Source organism: Topomyia yanbarensis, chromosome 3 (assembly GCF_030247195.1).
Source record: "Topomyia yanbarensis strain Yona2022 chromosome 3, ASM3024719v1, whole genome shotgun sequence".
Taxonomy (NCBI): domain Eukaryota; kingdom Metazoa; phylum Arthropoda; class Insecta; order Diptera; family Culicidae; genus Topomyia; species Topomyia yanbarensis.
The window spans coordinates 207167291-207189988 of record NC_080672.1 but is presented as its reverse complement, the minus strand read 5'-3'; the positions used below and the strand labels follow the sequence as shown (position 1 = coordinate 207189988).

Below are 22698 nucleotides of genomic sequence, written 5' to 3'. Positions count from 1 at the left end.
TTGATTATTTTGATTCATTTGATTAATTTGTTTCATTTGATTCATTTGATTCGTATGATTCATTTGATTAATTTTATTCGTTTGATTCATTTGATTCATTTGAATCATTTGATTCATTTGATTCATTTGATTCATTTGATACGTTCGATTCATTTGATTCATTTATTTATTTATTTATTGTCGTCAAACAAGAGTAGACCGTTTTGTTACAACGATAAGATATAGTATACACTTAAAACATAAAATACTAATAACTAAACTAAACACTATCTGGTTTACATAGCACTACTTTAGGATGTTCTTTATAAGCGAATAGAATTGAAATATTTTTTTAATTTGCTTTTTGTCATTGTTAAGTCAATAGCTTCGCAGTGCTTGTTGTAAGTTGCCATCATCTGATTTAATGGTCCAAACTTGGCATAATTTGTACGATAATTGTTTGTTATAAATGTATTTCGGATTCGTAACTGCCGGGAAGGTATATAAAAATTAAGTTTAGATAGAAGTTCGACTGAATCAATACGACACGAAATTATATCGTTTAGAAATGAAACCATTGCATATTCTCGGCGCTCTTTTAGTGTTTGGATGTTAATGAGCATACAGCGAGCTTTATAAGATGGGAGAGGAAATCGTGTCCAACCTATTTTGCGAAGTGCAAACAATAAAAATTGCCTTTGTACTGATTCTATTCTTTCTTCATGTGTGATTGAGAAAGGTGACCAAACTATGCTACAATATTCCAGTATTGACCTTACATACGAGATGTATAATGTTTTAATTGTATATGGATCCTTAAAATTGTAACTAAAACGCTTTATAAATCCAAGCATGTTATTTGCTCTATTGATGATTGTGTTGTAATGGTCAATGAATGTTAATTTTGAATCTAGAATGACTCCCAAATCTTTAACTCTTTCGCACTTTTGTACCACTTGATTTCCTAGAGTGATTGAAATGTCAGGTGTATTTCGTTTCCTACTAAAAGTTATTGCATTACATTTTTTTACGTTTAGTTGCAGAAGGCTTTTGTTACACCAGAGGTAAAACATATGTATTTCTTCCTGTAATATCTTTATGTCTTGTTCGTTCCTAATTTCTAAAAAGAGCTTCATGTCGTCGGCATAGATAAGAACTTTTATGTTTTTGAGAATGTATGATATGTCGTTTACGAATAAAATGAACAAAAGAGGGCCTAGATGGGAGCCTTGAGGAACTCCTGATGTGACTTAAATGGGATTCGATTTCTTCCCTTTAAATCTAACTATTTGTTGACGGTTAGTTAAATATGATTCGAGCCATTTGAGAAGACCTGATTCAATTCCTAATTTTTTCAGTTTGAATAATAGCAAGGGTATGTCGATACGATCAAATGCCTTGCTAAAGTCCGTGTAAAGAGCTTCAGTGTAGTTTCCATTCTCCATTGCAATCAATGAGTAGTTAACGAATTCTAGTAAATTTGTATTAATTGAACGTCCTTTGAAGAACCCATGCTGCATGTTAGTAATTCTGTTTTTGATTTGATTGAATAGTTTTTCGTTAACGATTGCTTCAAAGAGTTTAGGCATACATGACATAATGGCAATTCCTCGGTAGTTACATATGTCAGATTTTTTGCCACTTTTAAAAATGGGTACCAGGTACGAGCTTTTCCATAAATTGGGGAAAATGCCAGATTCAAGCGACATGTTAAAAAGCCAAAACAGAGGAGCTGTGAGTTCCAACGCTAAGTTCTTCATAAATACGGGTGGGATCCCGTCAGGTCCAGAACCTTTGGAGGCATCTAGTTTGTTTAGAGCCTCCATAATATCTTGCACACTGACATGATTGACGCCAATGTCTGTGGTGAATTCTGGGAAGAAACCGAAATATTCGCGATCACGATCTTCTTCAGAAAATGTGGTATAGATGTCTTGAAAGAAGGTTGCGAAAAGATTGCAGATTTGTTCCGCGTTGACACCGACATTTTCTTTAAGTTTCATTTTTGAAGGGAAGTTTTCCGATTTTAAATTATTTTTAACATGATTAAAGAAATTTTTTGGGCAAGATTTTATTTGAAGTTCGGGTTTTGAGTTATACTCTTCAAATGCTATTTTAATGGATAGGTTTAGTTGATCGCAAATGTCCAAATAGTTTTCCCGATCTCGACGAACTGAGTCGAATGGGATATGACACTCGGCCCTCCGGGCCGGGATTAGGTTGACGTTTTTCAGAGTGATTGCATAACCTTTCTATATGAGAAAGGCAAAAATGTGCCAAAATCCAAAAAAGTGAATCGTCGTCAAATTTTTTTCGAGTTTGCATCAAATCTCGACGTTTCATGCACCTTGAACACATTTAGCATCAAAAATAAAAATTCTATTTTTAATTTTTCCTATAGTTTATATGAGAAATTTCTGTGTGGCCGCACTCTGAAACCCGTAATTCCGGAACCAGAATTCCGATCGATCCAAAATTCAATAGCAGCCGATGAGAAGGTTGCACCTTTCATTTGAGACTAAGTTTGGGCAAATCGGTCCAGCCATCTCTGAGAAAAATGAGTGACATTATTTGACACATACGCACATAGATACACACACATACACACATACACACACACATACACACACATACACATATACAGACTTTTTCCGATCTCGACGAACTGAATCGAATGGGATATGACACTCGGCCCTCCGGGCCGGGATTAGGTTGACGTTTTTCAAAGTGATTGCATAACCTTTCTATATGAGAAAGGCAAAAATGTGCCAAAATCCAAAAAAGTGAATCGTCGTCAAGTTTTTTTCGAGTTTGCATCAAATCTCGACGTTTCATGCACCTTGAACACATTTAGCCACAAAAATAAAAATTCTATTTTTAATTTTTCCTATAATTTATATGAGAAATTTCTGTGTGGCCGCACTCTGAAACCCGTAATTCCGGAACCAGAATTCCGATCGATCCAAAATTCAATAGCAGCCGATGGGAAGGTTGCACCTTTCATTTGAGACTAAGTTTGGGCAAATCGGTCCAGCCATCTCTGAGAAAAATGAGTGACATTATTTGACACATACGCACATACATGCACACACACACATGCACACACAGACACACACGCATACAAACTTTTTCCGATCTCGACGGACTGAGTCGAATGGGATATGACACTCGGCCCTCCGGGCCGGGATTAGGTTGACGTTTTTCAGAGTGATTGCATAACCTTTCTATATGAGAAAGGCAAAAATGTGCCAAAATCCAAAAAAGTGAATCGTCGTCAAATTTTTTTCGAGTTTGCATCAAATCTCGACGTTTCATGCCCCTTGAACACATTTAGCATCAAAAATAAAAATTCTATTTTTAATTTTTCCTATAGTTTATATGAGAAATTTCTGTGTGGCCGCACTCTGAAACCCGTAATTCCGGAACCAGAATTCCGATCGATCCAAAATTCAATAGCAGCCGATGAGAAGGTTGCACCTTTCATTTGAGACTAAGTTTGGGCAAATCGGTCCAGCCATCTCTGAGAAAAATGAGTGACATTATTTGACACATACGCACATACATACACACACACATACACACACATACACACACACATACATACATACACACACATACAGACTTTTTCCGATCTCGACGAACTGAATCCAATGGGATATGACACTCGGCCCTCCGGGCCGGGATTAGGTTGACGTTTTTCAGAGTGATTGCATAACCTTTCTATATGAGAAAGGCAAAAATGTGCCAAAATCCAAAAAAGTGAATCGTCGTCAAATTTTTTTCGAGTTTGCATCAAATCTCGACGTTTCATGCACCTTGAACACATTTAGCATCAAAAATAAAAATTCTATTTTTAATTTTTCCTATAGTTTATATGAAAAATTTCTGTGTGGCCGCACTCTGAAACCCGTAATTCCGGAACCAGAATTCCGATCGATCCAAAATTCAATAGCAGCCGATGGGAAGGTTGCACCTTTCATTTGAGACTAAGTTTGGGCAAATCGGTCCAGCCATCTCTGAGAAAAATGAATGACATTATTTGACATATACGCACATACATACACACACACATACACACACATACACACACATACACACACATACACACATACATACATACACACACATACAGACTTTTTCCGATCTCGACGAACTGAATCCAATGGGATATGACACTCGGCCCTCCGGGCCGGGATTAGGTTGACGTTTTTCAGAGTGATTGCATAACCTTTCTATATGAGAAAGGCAAAAATGTGCCAAAATCCAAAAAAGTGAATCGTCGTCAAATTTTTTTCGAGTTTGCATCAAATCTCGACGTTTCATGCACCTTGAACACATTTAGCATCAAAAATAAAAATTCTATTTTTAATTTTTCCTATAGTTTATATGAAAAATTTCTGTGTGGCCGCACTCTGAAACCCGTAATTCCGGAACCAGAATTCCGATCGATCCAAAATTCAATAGCAGCCGATGGAAAGGTTGCACCTTTCATTTGAGACTAAGTTTGGGCAAACCGGTCCAGCCTTCTCTGAGAAAAATGAGTGACATTATTTGACATATACGCACATACATACACACACACATACACACACATACACACACACACATACACACACATACAGACTTTTTCCGATCTCGACGAACTGAGTCGAATGGGATATGACACTCGGCCCTCCGGGCCGGGATTAGGTTGACGTTTTTCAGAGTGATTGCATAACCTTTCTATATGAGAAAGGCAAAAATGTGCCAAAATCCAAAAAAGTGAATCGTCGTCAAATTTTTTTCGAGTTTGCATCAAATCTCGACATTCATGCACCTTGAACACATTTAGCATCAAAAATAAAAATTCTATTTTTAATTTTTCCTATAGTTTATATGAGAAATTTCTGTGTGGCCGCACTCTGAAACCCGTAATTCCGGAACCAGAATTCCGATCGATCCAAAATTCAATAGCAGCCGATGGGAAGGTTGCACCTTTCATTTGAGACTAAGTTTGGGCAAATCGGTCCAGCCATCTCTGAGAAAAATGAATGACATTATTTGACATATACGCACATACATACACACACACATACACACACATACACACACATACACACACATACATACACACACATACAGACTTTTTCCGATCTCGACGAACTGAATCGAATGGGATATGACACTCGGCCCTCCGGGCCGGGATTAGGTTGACGTTTTTCAGAGTGATTGCATAACCTTTCTATATGAGAAAGGCAAAAATGTGCCAAAATCCAAAAAAGTGAATCGTCGTCAAATTTTTTTCGAGTTTGCATCAAATCTCGACATTCATGCACCTTGAACACATTTAGCATCAAAAATAAAAATTCTATTTTTAATTTTTCCTATAGTTTATATGAGATGTAGCGTAGCCGCCGGGTGGCCACTGGTTTTATGGGCAGGGTGGAAGTAAGCTATTTCGTTTTCTTTCATTTAAATATCGCACAGAAAAAACACTAAGTTTCACTATCTTTATTTGTTTTGCGTTACACCTTCAGGCACATACCTACATGTTCACATACGGTCGAATTTTCCGCTTAATTCTACGACGCACCCCGGTTTTCGCGTGCTAACTCTAACTTATATCGACTGACCGACACGCGCACGCCTTCTATCCGTGCGGTCACTAATTGCCTTAATACGACTGACTACAACGACTGAACTCTTCGACTTGCTTATCCGACTTACTTCTTCGCCAGCGCGCCTGTTGCGCGTGCGAACCCTAAGTAACTTTTCACGACTCCCCTCAACGACTGACTGACCTCTTCCAATCTGACGCAAAAGACTTTTATCATTTTGTCTGTGTATACTTCTCTCTGAGAGAGTCTCAGACCTAAACAAAACATTCTTTCCACGCTCGCGAGAGTAAAGACCCCGGTGGATGAATCAGTAGTTCACTATGACTCATACTCGGAAGCCTTTACTTTCTATAATAGCGTCGTCGTCTGCTGCTGGCAGCAACAAACTGAGTTTAATTAAACAAAGTGTTTATTCTTTTCCGTAAGCGTATGGCTTGGAAAGCGCGAGTGCATCAAAATATCAGCTTAGCTTAAGGCTGTATCTGGTGATGTAACCCAGGAAATTAGCTTCCATGGTGCACCACTTGGAGAAATTTTCCAGGGTTGATGCTGGCCGAAAACTATGGGCGCTGCATGCCCCCTTACTTACTGAGCTTGATGTTGCCTCGGAGAGACGCATCATCAAGACGTTTGCGCGGGTCATTAGAAAAATTTGTGTCAAGAAGTCTTTTGTGTCCTAACTCCTAAGATTGCCATTACATAAATAATATTTGTTATCACTTTTGTCAAAACCAAATATTTATAATTTTCTATCATTATTTGACATTTTCTTAACATCCTAACTTTACGGTGGTCTGTGCACCCCTGCTGTCCTTCTCGCGGCTCGTCCAATGCTTATACCGGTGTTTTCACCAGTGTGCTGCCTGGCTGCTTCCTCTCGGGTCGATAATGGTTTTCGGGACTTTGATCTCGGGGCACCTCCTCTGGTCCTGCACCCGCCTAGTGGTATACTGTCTTCATATTTCGTTTATATTCGCACCAGTCAGAGTTTGGTGTTTCTGACTGTGCCTTCCATTCGCCTTGCTTCGGGATGTCCAACCACCAGTGTCTAACATGACGGTGGCTGTCTTTCGGTGCAAAGTCGGTTTTGGTAATTCCGACTGCGTATAGTGCCTCATTATTGGAGCGGCTGACTGGGCTTTTGATTTTCTCCAGTCGTGTCTTCGTTCGGTAATTCACCGCAGTCGGACGTTATGGTAGTTCCGACTGGGGCAATATATATGTGTTGGCCAAGCATCAGTCGAATTGTAGTGTGTCGACTGTGCGGCATGCTTATTGTTCTTGTATCATCAGTCAGAGTGTAATGTTCCTACCGAAGTACTTTGTAGTTAATTATATGACCGTAGTCGGGTTGTGATGTCCCGGCTGTAGCCTTTTTGCTCGTGTTTTGGAGTGAGCCGGGTATTGGCTGTACCGACTTCACTCCCTATGTCTTCTTCTTACTTCCAGTAGGGTAGCGGCTTTCCGTTTCTTGTTCTTGTTGTCTTCTGTGGCGCCCCTCAATCGTTCCCGTCACCACCTTCGACTGGTTCCATCCTTATCGAACGCGTTGGGTAGTCTAACAAAGCTACCTTAATCCATCCTTGTCGAACGCGGTGGGTAGTGCTCGTGACTACCTTCTCCACAGGGCACACACTTCTCTGGACTTCTGCTTCCACTTTATACAAAATCTCCTATGTTTAGTAGTTATTATAATTTTGGTCAATATACGTTATTTGCTTATTTGTTGTACGGTTTTGATAATTTGGCTGCTATAGATTATTATTGTATTAAAAATATAAAACTAAATTTTTTTTGTGTTATCTTCATTCTCACCCTGTAATTTACTATATCTATTTAATTATTTCAATTTGTGTTTGTTTTCAACCATTTGCTTTAATCTTTAAAATTTGTCATATGTGAAATTACTTTTGTTTATAGTTTATTTTAAAATGAAAAACCGACTCGATTGGCAATCTTCCTAATCTTCTAATTTATTTTTGTCGGTGATTCTTTGCAAAAGAAAAAGAGTGTTAGTGGTTAGTATGTTTCCCCCAATTCCTTCTTTTTCCCCAGATGTGTTTTTTTTTTGTTTTTTTTTTTCGAGATCTTTTGCTACTTTGCTCATTTTTAGTAAATTTCTTTTTTGTGATATTGTTTTAGGCTCGAGATGGATAATATATTTTTTGTGTGTTCCTCGAGTTGTGTCTTTTTTTGTAATTGTGTATTTTTTTTCATAATAATTTTTTTTTCATAATGCATTTTTTTTCTTTAAATTTTTTTTTTTTCAAAAATGTTTTGTGTCGACAACATTTGTCGAAGCGAGGTAAGTATTTTTGCGGGAATACTTCGTTATCTTCCTTCCTGTCTATTGTGGCTATTGTGTATTTGTTGCTTCGACATCTCCCCCTATCCAATTGAGGTTGACCCAGGAGGGTACCTGTAAATAAAGACTTAAATTCCCGAAAAGATACATGGTATTTGTAACCATGCGGCTATGAAGGAAAAGTACTCTGAAAACTTACTTACCATAATCAACTACATCCATCTTAGGGAGTACCTGAAAATTACAATAGCCAAGGTGGACTGATGCGCAACTTGTGAAACCAACTCAAAATTCTCCTAATAATATTTAGAAAGATAGAAAAAATAACGCATTTTGGCAGATTTGCGACTCTTGTGAGTTTTAAAATGAAATTCTTCTGCAGTGTCTGTCTCTACTGCAACTTGTTGATAACTTTTTTGTTTTTGTCAAGACTTCTGTTTCTCCTTTTCATAAAATATTTCCCATCTGGGCGTTTTCTCGCCATTTGTTTAACTGCATTTTTTTATGTTTATATTTTAACCAGTACTTGGACGGATTCATATCGCGCCTCTTTGGTAAAATGTAATCTTCTGAGCGTGTTCGCTACACGTCTCTTTATAAATTGTTTAATAATGTCTTCTATTCCCACTTTCACGTTTTTCGTGATGCTTTCATCACCTATATGTTATAGTGTCCATTAACACTTTTCTTTAATTATGAAACTTTTTCCCTTGTTTTCACCGCTAAAATCTCCTAATGATTATTCCCTTCGTCTTTGTCTCGTATTCCTATTCTTCACCCTTTTCGCCCTTACTTAATTCGGTCTCGTTTGTCAACCTTTTCGTCCTATCTGAAATTCTAACACTCGTTCATACTTCACTCATTTATCATGCATACCGGCGTAGGTTTCCTTGTGTTCATTCACCCTTGTCATTCTCAGGAGTCCTACCTCCCCTTGTCCATTCATTCTTGTGCTTCTAATCTCGATTCTTCGGTATTGTCAACTCTGGAGTTTCAAATCGTAGTATAGCTTACACGATCCGATTTAGAAAATACGTGAGACACCCTATGATTTTGGCTCTAGCTCTGGTCCTTTGACTCTGGCTTTTGGCTCTACTCTTATTTTGGCTCTGGTTCACTGACTCAGGCCTTCTTTTATTTTTATCTTAGTTTGGTTCAGGTTTCTTGGACTCTGACCATCTCTTGTATTCATTGTCAATGTTTTGCAACCTTGCTTTTGATTGCACTTTTTCCTGTGTTACACTTGCAAACAACCTTGCAAAATTTATATTACTTTTATTCGCAACCTTTCCTTCGATTGCATTTTTTTCATGTTTCTATTATATCCCATATTTTATACGACAGTCTACTTGACTCGTTAATAAAAAAAAATTTCCCACTTTCTGGCTTTATATTTTCTACCATTTTAAATTGCTTTTTATCGACAGACACTGCTTATTTTATTTTAAACTTTTGATTTTTTTTTTGACATAAACCCTTTTTTTTAAATTAAACATTATGTCCTCGTATTATACTTTGCCCTTCATTTTGCATTCCGTTATTTATTTGTTCTTCGTTGTGTTGTTCGTACACATATTTATTCTTTGTTCCTATTTCAGTATACACAATACTGACTAGTATATACATATTGATTTAATAGCTACTTGTGTTTATATGTAGAATAGTTTAATAAGGTGAATATGTACATATGTATTTACAACTATGTACATTTTTTTTTAATTAGAACTCAGTCCATATACCTTTTTAATCGGTTGACATGTACTTTCTCAAGTCTATTTCCGTTTTTAATTACGGCTGTTTGCTCACTTGGCAGTTCGACCACTTCGTATGGTCCTCTCCATAGATTTTGCAATTTCTGTCCTACACCTATGGGGTTGGCTTTAACTAACACCAATTCGCCCCACATGGGTTGCCATTCGTTTGTGTTCTTATCGTATATTTCTTTTCTTTTTTGTTTCGATAAAATCAAATTTTCGCGTGCTTGAGTATGCATGCGCTTGAATGTAGACCGCATCTCATTCACATAATCTTCATAATATACGCCATCACTGTCCCATTTGTATACTGAGTTCGGGATGTTTGCGCCTTGACCATACAGTAATTCGAATGGTGTGTAACCAGTCGATGAATTTAACGTTGTATTATATTCAAACGTAAAGAAAGGCAAGTGTTGATCCCAAGTTCTCGGATCCTTTCCAACGTACTGCCTTAGATAGATTTTTAATTCTCTATTGGACCTTTCCACCAAATTAGCTTGTGGGTGGTAGGTACTTGTGGTGATTTTCTTTATTTTTAAAATCTTACATACATTTTTCATTAAGGAACTTACAAAATTTGTTCCATTGTCTGTAACTAACTCCAAGGGAGTTCCAAATTTACAGATGTAGTTTTCAACAAAAGTTTGGGCAACCGTCGAACTTTCCTGGTTCTCCATCGGTGCTACTGTTAAAAATCTAGTTAGGTCGTCTTGCATGACTAGACCGTATTTATTTCCCCAATCTGATTCGGGTAATACTACAATATCCATGTACAATTTTTCGAAAGGTGCAATGGAAGTAGTTGTAATTTTCATCGGAATCTTGTTGGACCTACCAATTTTATTCTTTTGGCACGAGTCACATTGTTTGACGTAGTTTTCTACGTCTCTACGCATGTTTTTCCACTCGAATAGTGGGCTTATACGTTTTAACATTCTTTTACTTCCGACATGTCCGGCCAGCGGAGAGTCATGAAACTCTTTAAGAACAGTTTCTCTCTCTTCTACTGGTACGTGCATTCGCTCTTTCTGTGGTGCATATAGAGTGAACACCTTATTGAATTTTCCTGCAATGAATCTTAAAATATTTGTTTCCAGTGTATTTTGTATATTTCTGTAATTTGATCTTTTATTATCTCAGCCCGTATTTTATACTCTTTAAGCGATTCTTTCGGACTTTGTCGAAGGGTCTCAATTTTTGAAATTACCTCTTCTATCCGTTCTCGTTTACTAAATTTCTTTATTAAATTTTGTTTTAATTCTGGCCAAGTATCGGCTTTAATTTTCAATATTTGGGCTGCTGCATTCTTTCTTAATTTTAAGAGTACCACGTAGATCAACTCATCTCGTGACACTCCCTGGGGTATTTGCTTTTCAAAGTGTTCTATATGATAGATGAATGCATCTAGCTCATCGGTAGATCCATCAAATTCTGGAATGCATTGAATTGCTTCCGTCTTCGGAAACTCGTAATCCATCTTTTCAAAATAGAATAAATATTTAGTATGGTTGCCAGCTATTAAGTATAATTGGAATATTAACTGGATTAAATCCTTTTATTATTATATTTTTATATTTATTGAAATATTTTCGTTCCACAGCACACTCTGCTGCCATGCGATTTTTAATAAATTTTTCAATATTATTAATTTATTCATTATTTCGAACAAAACCTTATAACAAATATTATGCTAATCATAATTAAGCCACCCTGATGTTCTAAAGTAAGCTTGACTATGGTCAAGGCTGGCTAAATAAACTACATTATAACTGCACGTGATTCATAAAGTAATAAGTCACCTTGCGCAAAGCAACGGGTGACATAATATAGTCAGCATATAACAGTGTTTTTACCCACAGGTAAACACCGTATTCCAATGGCCTACATGGTTTTAAGTTATTATTTTCGCGGTCAAGTTATTGAAACCTGACCTTCAATTTTCGACGCTTGCATTTGCTCGAACCTGACATTTAATTCGTTCTTCCAACTGTTTTGCGCTATGTAGTTAGTTCCGCCGTTGTTTATTCAAACAGCTGTGCTGCATAGCGGAGCGAAGAATTCATGGGTTCATGGGTTTGTTTTTAATTTTTTTGTTTCTTTTTATGGCAACCGGGTGAGACGGTTTTCATATTGAATGAAACGTTGGTGTTGGCGATAGTCAACCAATGTAAGGGATGGATTCCGGTAGTATAACCTCAAATAAAACAACCGTCGTGTGCGATTTCAATATGCGAGAGGTTATAATATTCCTGCGGGTAATAGTTTTATAAGCTAGCATTAATATAAACTGTAAATTTAAGTATAAATTTGCTAAGTATAATGAGACGATTAACTCACGTTTAGTCCCTTTAGTTGTAAATTAAACCGCGCTAATTAGCTCGGTATAAGTTTAGTTCCTTAGTTCAGTTCCTGTAGTTGATAAGAATATTAATTATAATATAAATGTGATGATCCAGGTTCTGGTATTTCTTACCAATTATCACCAACTTATAGATTAAGGTTAGGTATTCGTTGTAAGATAGCGTGGGATTATTCAGCACTGTTTGTACAAATTATCTATAAGTGTTATTAATTATTTATATAAATCAAATTTACCTATTAAGTTCACTTCATTAGTTTTAACGTAGAATTAAGTTCAAATATCCACAGTAGTTTTAATTTTAGCATAGATTTAAGTTTAGGCTATGGAATTCGGTGCACGTTTCAAAGTCCGTTTAATCGTTTCTGACCTCTCACTCACCTCAGTGACAAGTATTGATACCTATCATTTTCAGTTGCCCAGCGAAGTAGTTCGGGAGGGTTGAATTGGGGATCTAAACAAAGGCGTTTTATAAAAAGGTGTCTACATCTGTGTCACGCGGGTGAATTGGGGTTCGGTGCGTTCATTTGCGTTGGTCGCATGTGACACTCCTCCCCAGTATGTCGATCCGTTGATTGGCTTACAACATTTCGCGCCGAACATCCAACACAGCCAACTTGGCCACCGGGCGCTCGTAGATACCAGTTGCGGTTTTTACTGTTGCTGCTCTGATTTGGCCATCCTTTTTGCTGGTGTTTGTACCGATTATTTTCCCCTTGGGCCAACAGTTCCGGGGTAGCTGGGGGTCGACGATAATCACCACGTCACCAATCTCGATTGGTTTTGTGTTCGCGTACCACTTTGTTCTACGAGTTATCTCTGGCAGGTAATCGCTCAACCAGCGTTTCCAAAATTGGTTCGCCAATACCTGTGATGTTCGCCAGCTCCGCCGCAGCACAACACCACTATCGTCGAGAGTACAGAGTGGTTTTGTGCCGTCTGACGATCCTAAAAGGAAGTGATTTGGAGTGAGAGCAGGTGCGGATTCGTCATCCACCGGAACATGGGTCAGGGGGCGCGAGTTAACGGTGTTTTCGATCTCGGTTAGCATGTTTCGGAGTACTTCATCGTTGGGTTTCCTCGGGGAACGAATTGACATCAGGTTCCGTTTCACTACTCCGATCAAGCGCTCCCAACTGCCTCCCATGTGTGGCGATAAAGGAGGGTTAAACTTCCAGCTGGTCTCTGTACTGCTGAACTCCTTAATCACTTGCTCTTGGTTGATCTCCGCTGCTGCTTCTTGCAACTCCTGATTAGCTCCGATGAAACAGGTACCACGGTCGCTGTAGAGTGTTCTTGGAGTTCCTCGACGTGCTGCAAAATTGCGGAGGCCCATGACGCACGAGTCGGTGTTGAGGGTGTGTACTACCTCGATGTGAATCGCCCGGGTGGTCAGGCACGTGACCAACATTCCCCAACGTTTCTCCACTCGACGACCTACAACTACCTCCAATGGTCCGAAGTAGTCAATACCTGCATGCGTGAACGGGCGAGCAAAGGCGTCGAGTCTTTCTGATGGGAGGTCCGCCATCATTGGTGGCTGCGGGATCGAACGGTCATTTTTGCAACGCTGGCAATCTTTGCGCACATTTGCATAGGCATTGCGTAGTCGGGGAATACAAAATTTTTGACGCAGTTCGTTCAGAACGGTCTCGTGGTTTTGATGGTGATATTTTCTATGGTAGTGTATAATTATGAGTTTAGTAGTGTGATGGTCACGGGGTAGAATGATTGGGTTCTTGGCGTCTTCAGTAGCTAATGAGCAGGCACTGATCCATCCCCGCATTCTTAATAGCCCATGGTCATCTATCCAGGGTGACAACTTGTACAGGGAGCTGGATTTTGGAACAAACGGCTCGGATTTAAGGAGGATGGCTACTTCATCTGGGTAGGCTTCTCGTTGAGCTTGGCGCATCACGTAGCGTTCGGCGACCAGCAGTTCCTCCGAAGTAGCAGGTCCACTCATGATGGGCATCTTTCGGCTCTTCAAATGGCAGTTCGCAGGGAAGCGATGAACAGCAACAGCAACGTTAACCATTCGCTTCCAACTAGAGACATTTATTGCATTATCTGGCTTTGTGAAGTGAGCTAGCAGGCTCGGACGAAGTTCGGTGTCGGTTTTGCTTTCTCTCCCCAATTGATGCGGCCATGTTTCTGGAGAAAGTCGGGGCCGTTGTACCATCTCGAACTAGGAGTCATATCTGGAGACTTCTCCCATTTTGTAGCATCATCTGCAACATTAAGTTTCGTCGGGACCCAACGCCATTGGTGCACCTCTGTGGCTTCCAAAATCTCGCTCACCCGAGATGCGATGAAGGATGAATATCGGCGATGATCGGAGCCCAACCAACAGATTACGTCCCTGGAATCCGTGTGATAAAAGAGTTTGTCTACCGGAAAGGACAATGAATCGACGACAGACCGGGCGAGCCTTACGCCGATTACTGCAGATTCACACTCCAATCTCGGGATCGTATGGTATCTCAATGGCGCGACTCTAGTTTTGGCGGCGACGAGAGAGCATCGGACGACTCCATTCTGGACGAAGCGTGTGTAGCAGGCAGCGGCCATGGCGTTCTCACTAGCGTCCACGAATGTGTGTAGCTGAACATCTTCGTAACCATTAGTGAAGTTTGAGCGGAAGCATCGTGGAATCTGGACTTGTTCGACTTCAGGCAGTACTCTCAACCAGGTTCGCCATTTTGTGAGAATGTTGTCATCAATCTTATCATCCCACTGTATGCCGGAACGCCAGATTTCTTGCAACAGAATCTTCAAATAGGCCAGAAATGGAGCGATAAGTCCAAGAGGGTCGAATATCGTCATCAGAACTCTCAGTACTTCTCGCTTCGTTGGCCGGCGATGACCTTCTAATAGGTCACGGTCGTAGCGATCCCAACCGACTTTGAAGGTGAAAACATTCTCCTCAGTACGCCACCACATGCCGAACACCTTTTCCGTGGCAATTTCTGGCGAAAGATCCAAGTTCTTGTCGGTGGTGTTGATCATCTGCAGGGCCTTCAAGACGCCTTGAGAATTGCTGGTCCAATTGCAGATTTCAAATCCGCCTTAAGAATGCACGAATGCTACGTCCTGTGCAAGCTTGATCGCCTTTTCTTCAGTGTCGACGCTCACTAACATGTCGTCTACGTAATGCTGTTTTTTATGACTTCTGTGGCTGCTGGATATGTCTGTGCAAAGCGATCTGCATTCAGGTTCATCACATATTGGGCACAGCTCGGTGAGCAACAAGCGCCAAAGGTCATAACTCTCATCACGTAGACCACAAGCTGTCCATTCTCATCCCTCCAGTAAAAGCGTTGGCACTGCCGGTCCGGTTCCCGAATCATCACCTGGTGAAACATCTCCCTGATGTCACCTGTCAAGGCAATGGAGCTCTCACGAAAGCGGATTAACACAGTGTATAGCGAGGACAGTAGGTCGGGTCCCTTGAGCAGTGTCGAATTTAGAGAGACTCCGTGTACCTTGGCTGCTGCGTCCCACACCATTCTCACCTTCCCGGGTTTGTTCGGGTTCGTGACTGGGAACACTGGAAGATACCACGTACGCTGGTACGACTGCTGCAGCTCATTCTCCGTCAACTTCCGAATATAGCCTTTGCTCAAGTGATCAGCTATTTTTTTGAGTCAGAGTTTTAGCGAGTGCTTTGTCCTTGAGCATACGTTTCTCCAGGCATTGGAACCGATGCAGAGCCATCGCCTGGCTGTCCGGCAGTCGCAAATTGCATGAACGCCATAGTAGGCCCGTTTCGTGACGTTGCCCCGTGAATCTGGTCAGAGATTGTTGAAGAGATAGGGCTTGTTTATCCTCGACGGAAAGGAGTGCCCTATGTGGTTTTGTGACACCTAGACTATCAAGCGAGAAATAATCCTTCATCGCCTTATGAAGGTCTTCGTCTGTCTTATCCAAATCACAATTACTAATGTGGTAGATGGAGTGTACTGGACTTGATGCCAGATCGGAACTCCCACCTCCGCACACTGTCCATCCCAGACGTGTCTTTACTGCGATCGGTTGACTCGGTTGGCCTTCGCGACAGTTAAGAATCATGCTAAGGTGCAAATCTTTAAGTCCAATCAGAATTCGTGGTCGGACACCCTGGTATGATGAAATCGGTAGTCCTTTCATATGGGGGTTGATCTGCGAGAGTTCCTTCATGTCCATCGTCTGGAATGGAAGCATTAATTCCTTCACTGTGCGGGCATTTTTGATAGTATAACTCTTAGCTCCACCGTGAATACCAGCTATTTCTAATCCAACGATGCGCGAATTCGTTTCATGGCGCTGTGTTCCACCGGTCCAGTGCAGACACAGCGGCTTAACCTCTCCTTTCAGCTCAAGTTCGTCAGCCAGCTTTTCATCTAGCAGTGTAAGGGCTGATCCATCGTCAAGGAACGCGTGAGTTCGCACAGATCTACGCTCCCCATGCAGCAGTACTGGTAAGTAGCGAAAAAGGGTGTCGCTGGATTTTGTCTGATGTGTGTGGCATCCATGCGTCACCGCTGAATTCGGTTCTGGAAATTCCTTGCTGTTTTCTGACGATATTGATTTGGACGTCCCTTCTGTAGCCAATGAATGCTGCCTCTGGTCGTTATGAAGCAATGCATGATGCTTGTAGTGGCATCCATTTTTTCCACAGACTTTTGCTTGACATATACCGTCGTGACGACGAAGGCATCGTCGACAGAGCGAGAACTCTCGTACAATGGCCCACCTAGAATCCCGAGAAAGCTCCAAGAAACGCTTGCACTTGTCAATGGTCTTACAATCGGCTGTGCACACCGAGCACACATCGTTCGATCCATTTGCGCTGGGATTCATCGCACGCGGTTCGGGAGAACTATTCTCAGAATGTGCGTTCAAGAAGGCATTCCCTTTCTTTGCAGTACTGCGGGACTCGCTCTGTGTCGGCTTGGTACTCATGATGCTTGGGCACATCAAAGTACTTGCCGCTTCGGCTATGGTGTAGATCCAAGTACTGAATGCCGCCAAGTTGACAGCCGGAAGAGACTGCCGATGTTGCGCCCAGTTCAGCTTCATCGTGGGTGGCAGTTTGTTGACAAGCTGATGCAGGAGTGTAACGTTGTATAGATATTCTTCCAAGCCGCAAGCGTCCACCGTTGCACAATAATTCTCCACGCTAACAGCAAAGTCCACAAGTGTCTCAAACTTGTCTTCCCTTATGGCTGGCAGAGTGCAGATTTTTTCGATGAGCGAGTTAATTATGGCTTCCGGTTGCCCGAACATCATCTGTAAGATTTTCAGCACACCGGGGACGTTAGAAGCATGCACTAGCCGACACTTTACCGCTTCATAAGCTCGTCCTTTCAAGCTCCGTTGCAATCGGAAAATATTCTCGTCATTCGTGAAACCACACATAGCCGTCGTACTGTTGAATGTTGCTAGGAAGAGAGGCCATTCCTCAGGGTTGCCGGAAAACTGGGGCAGATCCCTCGAAATAGCATGCCGCGCCGCTATTTGCTTATTAGTCAGCGAACCGCGATCTTCTTTGCGTTGGGCGGAATATCCGTGGTGCGGGTTTTCGTGGTGAACCGACGCCGAGATTTCCGATGCTGATCGGTGGTTCGTACGGGGAATCGTACCAGCTCTTTGCTGGCTTTCCTGATATGAGTGTCGACTGGAGTGAGCATAGGGGACGAAATCAGAAACTTGTTGGCCATCTACCCACTCTCTTACGGCACTTCCTGCACTACTTATATTTGATCCCGTCTCACTGGCTAATTCTTCAAGAAATTTATATTTCTCCTCCAAGTATGTTCTTTCTTGCTTCGCTTTCTTCGCGTTTAGCAAGCGTTCCTCCTCCAGCTTGTTTGCATTCAGAGCACGTTCCTCCTCTAACTTTTGCAGTTTCAGTTTGGCGAGAACTTGTGAGGTTCTACTGGACGTATGGGATACAACCGATTTAACTTTACTGACCTTAAGCTCCTGCGCGTTGTTGGGATCCGAGTTCGAAAGTACAGGAACAACAGGCAAGGTTGTTTCTTTTGTCGACTTCCCTTTCTTGTCATCCGCTTTCGATTGACGCTGCGATCCAGATTCGGGTAGGCTCGTTAGCATGGGTTTCAGTAGAACTTGAAGTTTGGTGGCTAGAGCGTCGGTATCCGTCCCAGTGGTTTGCTTCTTACGGGCACCACCCACTACTTGAGAAGTTCCATCTGGATTCGAGTTGGTCCCTGAAACCTGGTTCGGGTTTATACAACCTATACGGCTCCAAGACATATCTTCGATTTCCTGCGTGACTCCAACACAGCTGAAGTGAAACCATTTGAGACACTTGTCGCAGCTCACCATTTCCTCGTTGTCTTCTCCGCGGCAAACTCTGCACGACCAGCCAACGTGAGAAGTATGCTGGTCAGCCGTTCCACATGTACTCATCGCTCGCTCGCTACCTGCTTCTGCACGGCGATGACTACCACCGGCATTACTACCTTTATTTGATCGGCCTCTTCCGGACATAACTGGATTTGATGGCAGTTATTCGTAAACGAATATTATAATTTGTTGGCGATAGTCAACCAATGTAAGGGATGGATTCCGGTAGTATAACCTCAAATAAAACAACCGTCGTGTGCGATTTCAATATGCGAGAGGTTATAATATTCCTGCGGGTAATAGTTTTATAAGCTAGCATTAATATAAACTGTAAATTTAAGTATAAATTTGCTAAGTATAATGAGACGATTAACTCACGTTTAGTCCCTTTAGTTGTAAATTAAACCGCGCTAATTAGCTCGGTATAAGTTTAGTTCCTTAGTTCAGTTCCTGTAGTTGATAAGAATATTAATTATAATATAAATGTGATGATCCAGGTTCTGGTATTTCTTACCAATTATCACCAACTTATAGATTAAGGTTAGGTATTCGTTGTAAGATAGCGTGGGATTATTCAGCACTGTTTGTACAAATTATCTATAAGTGTTATTAATTATTTATATAAATCAAATTTACCTATTAAGTTCACTTCATTAGTTTTAACGTAGAATTAAGTTCAAATATCCACAGTAGTTTTAATTTTAGCATAGATTTAAGTTTAGGCTATGGAATTCGGTGCACGTTTCAAAGTCCGTTTAATCGTTTCTGACCTCTCACTCACCTCAGTGACAAGTATTGGTACCTATCATTTTCAGTTGCCCAGCGAAGTAGTTCGGGAGGGTTGAATTGGGGATCTAAACAAAGGCGTTTTATAAAAAGGTGTCTACATCTGTGTCACGCGGGTGAATTGGGGTTCGGTGCGTTGATTTGCGTTGGTCGCAGGTGACAGTTGGACAGTTACTTTTGTTTGTTAATGAAATGGAGCGTTTATTCTCTTGTTCGGAAAGTCGGTTTCTCGTTAATTCTTTTGGTTTTTTGATTAAATGACTAGTAGTCTTGATTACTCTATCGCCTTTTTGGTTTGATAACGACGTAGACCTTATTTTTTCCTTGTCGATTGGTTTGATTTTCTTAGACTTTTCAGTTTTCTTCACCACGCGATTTCTTAATTGGATTACCCTATCTGTCATATCTACTTGATAGGTGTAGCATTTCTAAAATTCATTTTGCATGTATATCTCTTCTCTTGGATTTCTCAATTTCATATATAGTGGGTGGAAGAAATGTTTATTTTTGTTGTTTGTTGATTGCTTGCTCTGTGACCCCCAATGTTCGGGCGACATCAAAGGCATACGTAACAAAAACGTTACTTTCGTGAAACAGAACGCTGCTGCTATAGCATGAACTTGACCTACTCCCAGGTCTCGATCAAAGACGTAGCTCGTACGTTTTTGTTTATTAATTAACTCGTTAAAGGAAAACACCAGTACTTATGGTGCTGTGTGCATCATATACGCGGCATCCAACGTCTGACCGTGGTTTCGTTTGTTTAGAAAACAACTGCATTGCTTGCGACGGTTTTCGTCGACGCAATAGATAAATTAAATTGGACAGCCACTTTTGCGTGTCACCTACAATGTGCTGCTCCGGGTCATGATACCCTGGTAGCGCTTTCAGTGGATCTTTAACCAGTGATCCTTATATCCTTAAGGATGGTTGATATTAATAAAACAAACTGACCTGATAGCTTGGACTCGCCATTTCTATCGGTCTGTTTAGTGTTAGTATAAAAAATTTGTCATCGATTTAGTGTTAATTTGTCATCAATCTGAAAATTAATGATTATTTGCTTGAATAATTACTTTAAACCCCGTATACTATGGTTACCACATGGGCTGAAAGTGAAATATGTTGCGAGAGATCCCATATTTTTCATCTTCATCTCCAAAAATCAAAGTTTTTCCTTAAGAGAACTTATTGATTAAAGTCCATGAGGTTACTAACAAACTTGCCGGCTGTGCTAAAAAGTGATAGCTGTTTAAAATTCGATGGTTCGAATTAGAGGACAGATCTCAGTGCTCAACAAGATGAGAAACATCAAATGTCAGCGCTCAATCAAGATGAGAAACATGAAAAGTATTAGTTTGTAACTTTTCTTCAGGCAATAAAAATTTTTTGGCTGAACTAAACTTTTTGAGTCATTAATATGAACATAACACATCAAAGGACTCTAAGGGAGTGAATAACTAAAATGCCGAGTAAAATTTTGCTAATAAAGTGGAAACGGTTCACTTACCTGAACTGCATTGTTGCTCTGCCCGTTCTTGCCGAGATGATGTAGACCACTATTTCTACAGCACATGGAGCGCCGCTAGTTCCACAGCACAACTTCACGTGATGCCAAATCTGTTGGAAACTCTTTCCAAACTCTTATCAAGCGCAAAACGATGTATTTGTGCGGGACCGTTGACGCACTCTGTCAAAGTTTTGCGAACAAAGAAACTTGCACTGAATCGATTAGATCTGCTGAGTGTTTGCCTTTTTCCACATTTAAGCTATCGCATTTTTCGTGACTGGTTTGCGATTTTTCTTCAGTTTTCAACATCAATATTACGCAGACGGTTTACGCATTTTTTTTCATCACATTCAATATTAACACGATCAGAAATCGTCGAATTTCTGCTTTTCTCGGATCTACACTTATGGTTAAGGTTTCCTCGCGACGAGACTTATTTCAGGCATTAAAACTGGTTACCACCAACAAGCAAACTTTCTAAGATATGTCCAAATCCACAACTTTCACTCACTGTCTACTCCAATCGTTTTTGGCGTTTCCTAGCCTTTCACTTTTGCGGCTTCAAGTCCGCTGTCACTAGAATGTACTGTCACCAGAATGTAGCGTAGCCGCCGGGTGGCCACTGGTTTTATATGACAGGAGTAGGGTGGACGTAAGCTATTTCGTTTTCTTTCATTTAAATATCGCACAGAAAAAACACTAAGTTTCACTATCTTTATTTGTTTTGCGTTACACCTTCAGGCACATACCTACATGTTCACATACGGTCGAATTTTCCGCTTAATTCTACGACGCACCCCGGTTTTCGCGTGCTAACTCTAACTTATATCGACTGACCGACACGCGCACGCCTTCTATCCGTGCGGTCACTAATTGCCTTAATACGACTGACTACAACGACTGAACTCTTCGACTTGCTTATCCGACTTACTTCTTCGCCAGCGCGCCTGTTGCGCGTGCGAACCCTAAGTAACTTTTCACGACTCCCCTCAACGACTGACTGACCTCTTCCAATCTGACGCAAAAGACTTTTATCATTTTGTCTGTGTATACTTCTCTCTGAGAGAGTCTCAGACCTAAACAAAACATTCTTTCCACGCTCGCGAGAGTAAAGACCCCGGTGGATGAATCAGTAGTTCACTATGACTCATACTCGGAAGCCTTTACTTTCTATAATAGCATCGCCGTCTGCTGCTGGCAGCAACAAACTGAGTTTAATTAAACAAAGTGTTTATTCTTTTCCGTAAGCGTATGGCTTGGAAAGCGCGAGTGCATCAAAATATCAGCTTAGCTTAAGGCTGTAGCTGGTGATGTAACCCAGGAAATTAGCTTCCATGGTGCACCACTTGGAGAAATTTTCCAGGGTTGATGCTGGCCGAAAACTATGGGCGCTGCAGAGAAATTTCTGTGTGGCCGCACTCTGAAACCCGTAATTCCGGAACCAGAATTCCGATCGATCCAAAATTCAATAGCAGCCGATGGGAAGGTTGCACCTTTCATTTGAGACTAAGTTTGGGCAAATCGGTCCAGCAATCTCTGAGAAAAATGAGTGACATTATTTGACACATACGCACATACATACACACATACACACAGACACACAAACATACAGACTTTTTCCGATCTCGACGAACTGAGTCGAATGGGATATGACACTCGGCCCTCCGGGCCGGGATTAGGTTGACGTTTTTCAGAGTGATTGCATAACCTTTCTATATGAGAAAGGCAAAAATGTGCCAAAATCCAAAAAAGTGAATCGTCGTCAAATTTTTTTCGAGTTTGCATCAAATCTCGACGTTTCATGCACCTTGAACACATTTAGCATAAAAAATAAAAATTCTATTTTTAATTTTTCCTATAGTTTATATGAGAAATTTCTGTGTGGCCGCACTCTGAAACCCGTAATTCCGGAACCAGAATTCCGATCGATCCAAAATTCAATAGCAGCCGATGGGAAGGTTGCACCTTTCATTTGAGACTAAGTTTGGGCAAATCGGTCCAGCCATCTCTGAGAAAAATGAGTGACATTATTTGACACATACGCACATACA

The 22698-nt window shown here is 40.8% G+C and overlaps 2 protein-coding genes across 15 annotated transcripts in view; both read right to left on the bottom strand.

Annotated features, from left to right (window-relative positions):
* Nucleotides 1-22698, bottom strand: part of LOC131689268 (voltage-gated potassium channel subunit beta-2) — a 1724569-nt gene that overhangs the window by 197933 nt on the left and 1503938 nt on the right. The gene's annotated exons all lie outside the window — the stretch shown is intronic.
* On the bottom strand, nt 15628-22503 carry LOC131689267 (uncharacterized). Its single transcript, XM_058974232.1, has 2 exons — nt 18988-22503; nt 15628-18931 (listed from the first exon to the last, which is right to left on the bottom strand). Exon 2 carries the CDS (start codon nt 18493-18495, stop codon nt 15628-15630), a length of 2868 nt encoding a protein of 955 aa, XP_058830215.1. The 5' UTR covers nt 18496-18931; nt 18988-22503.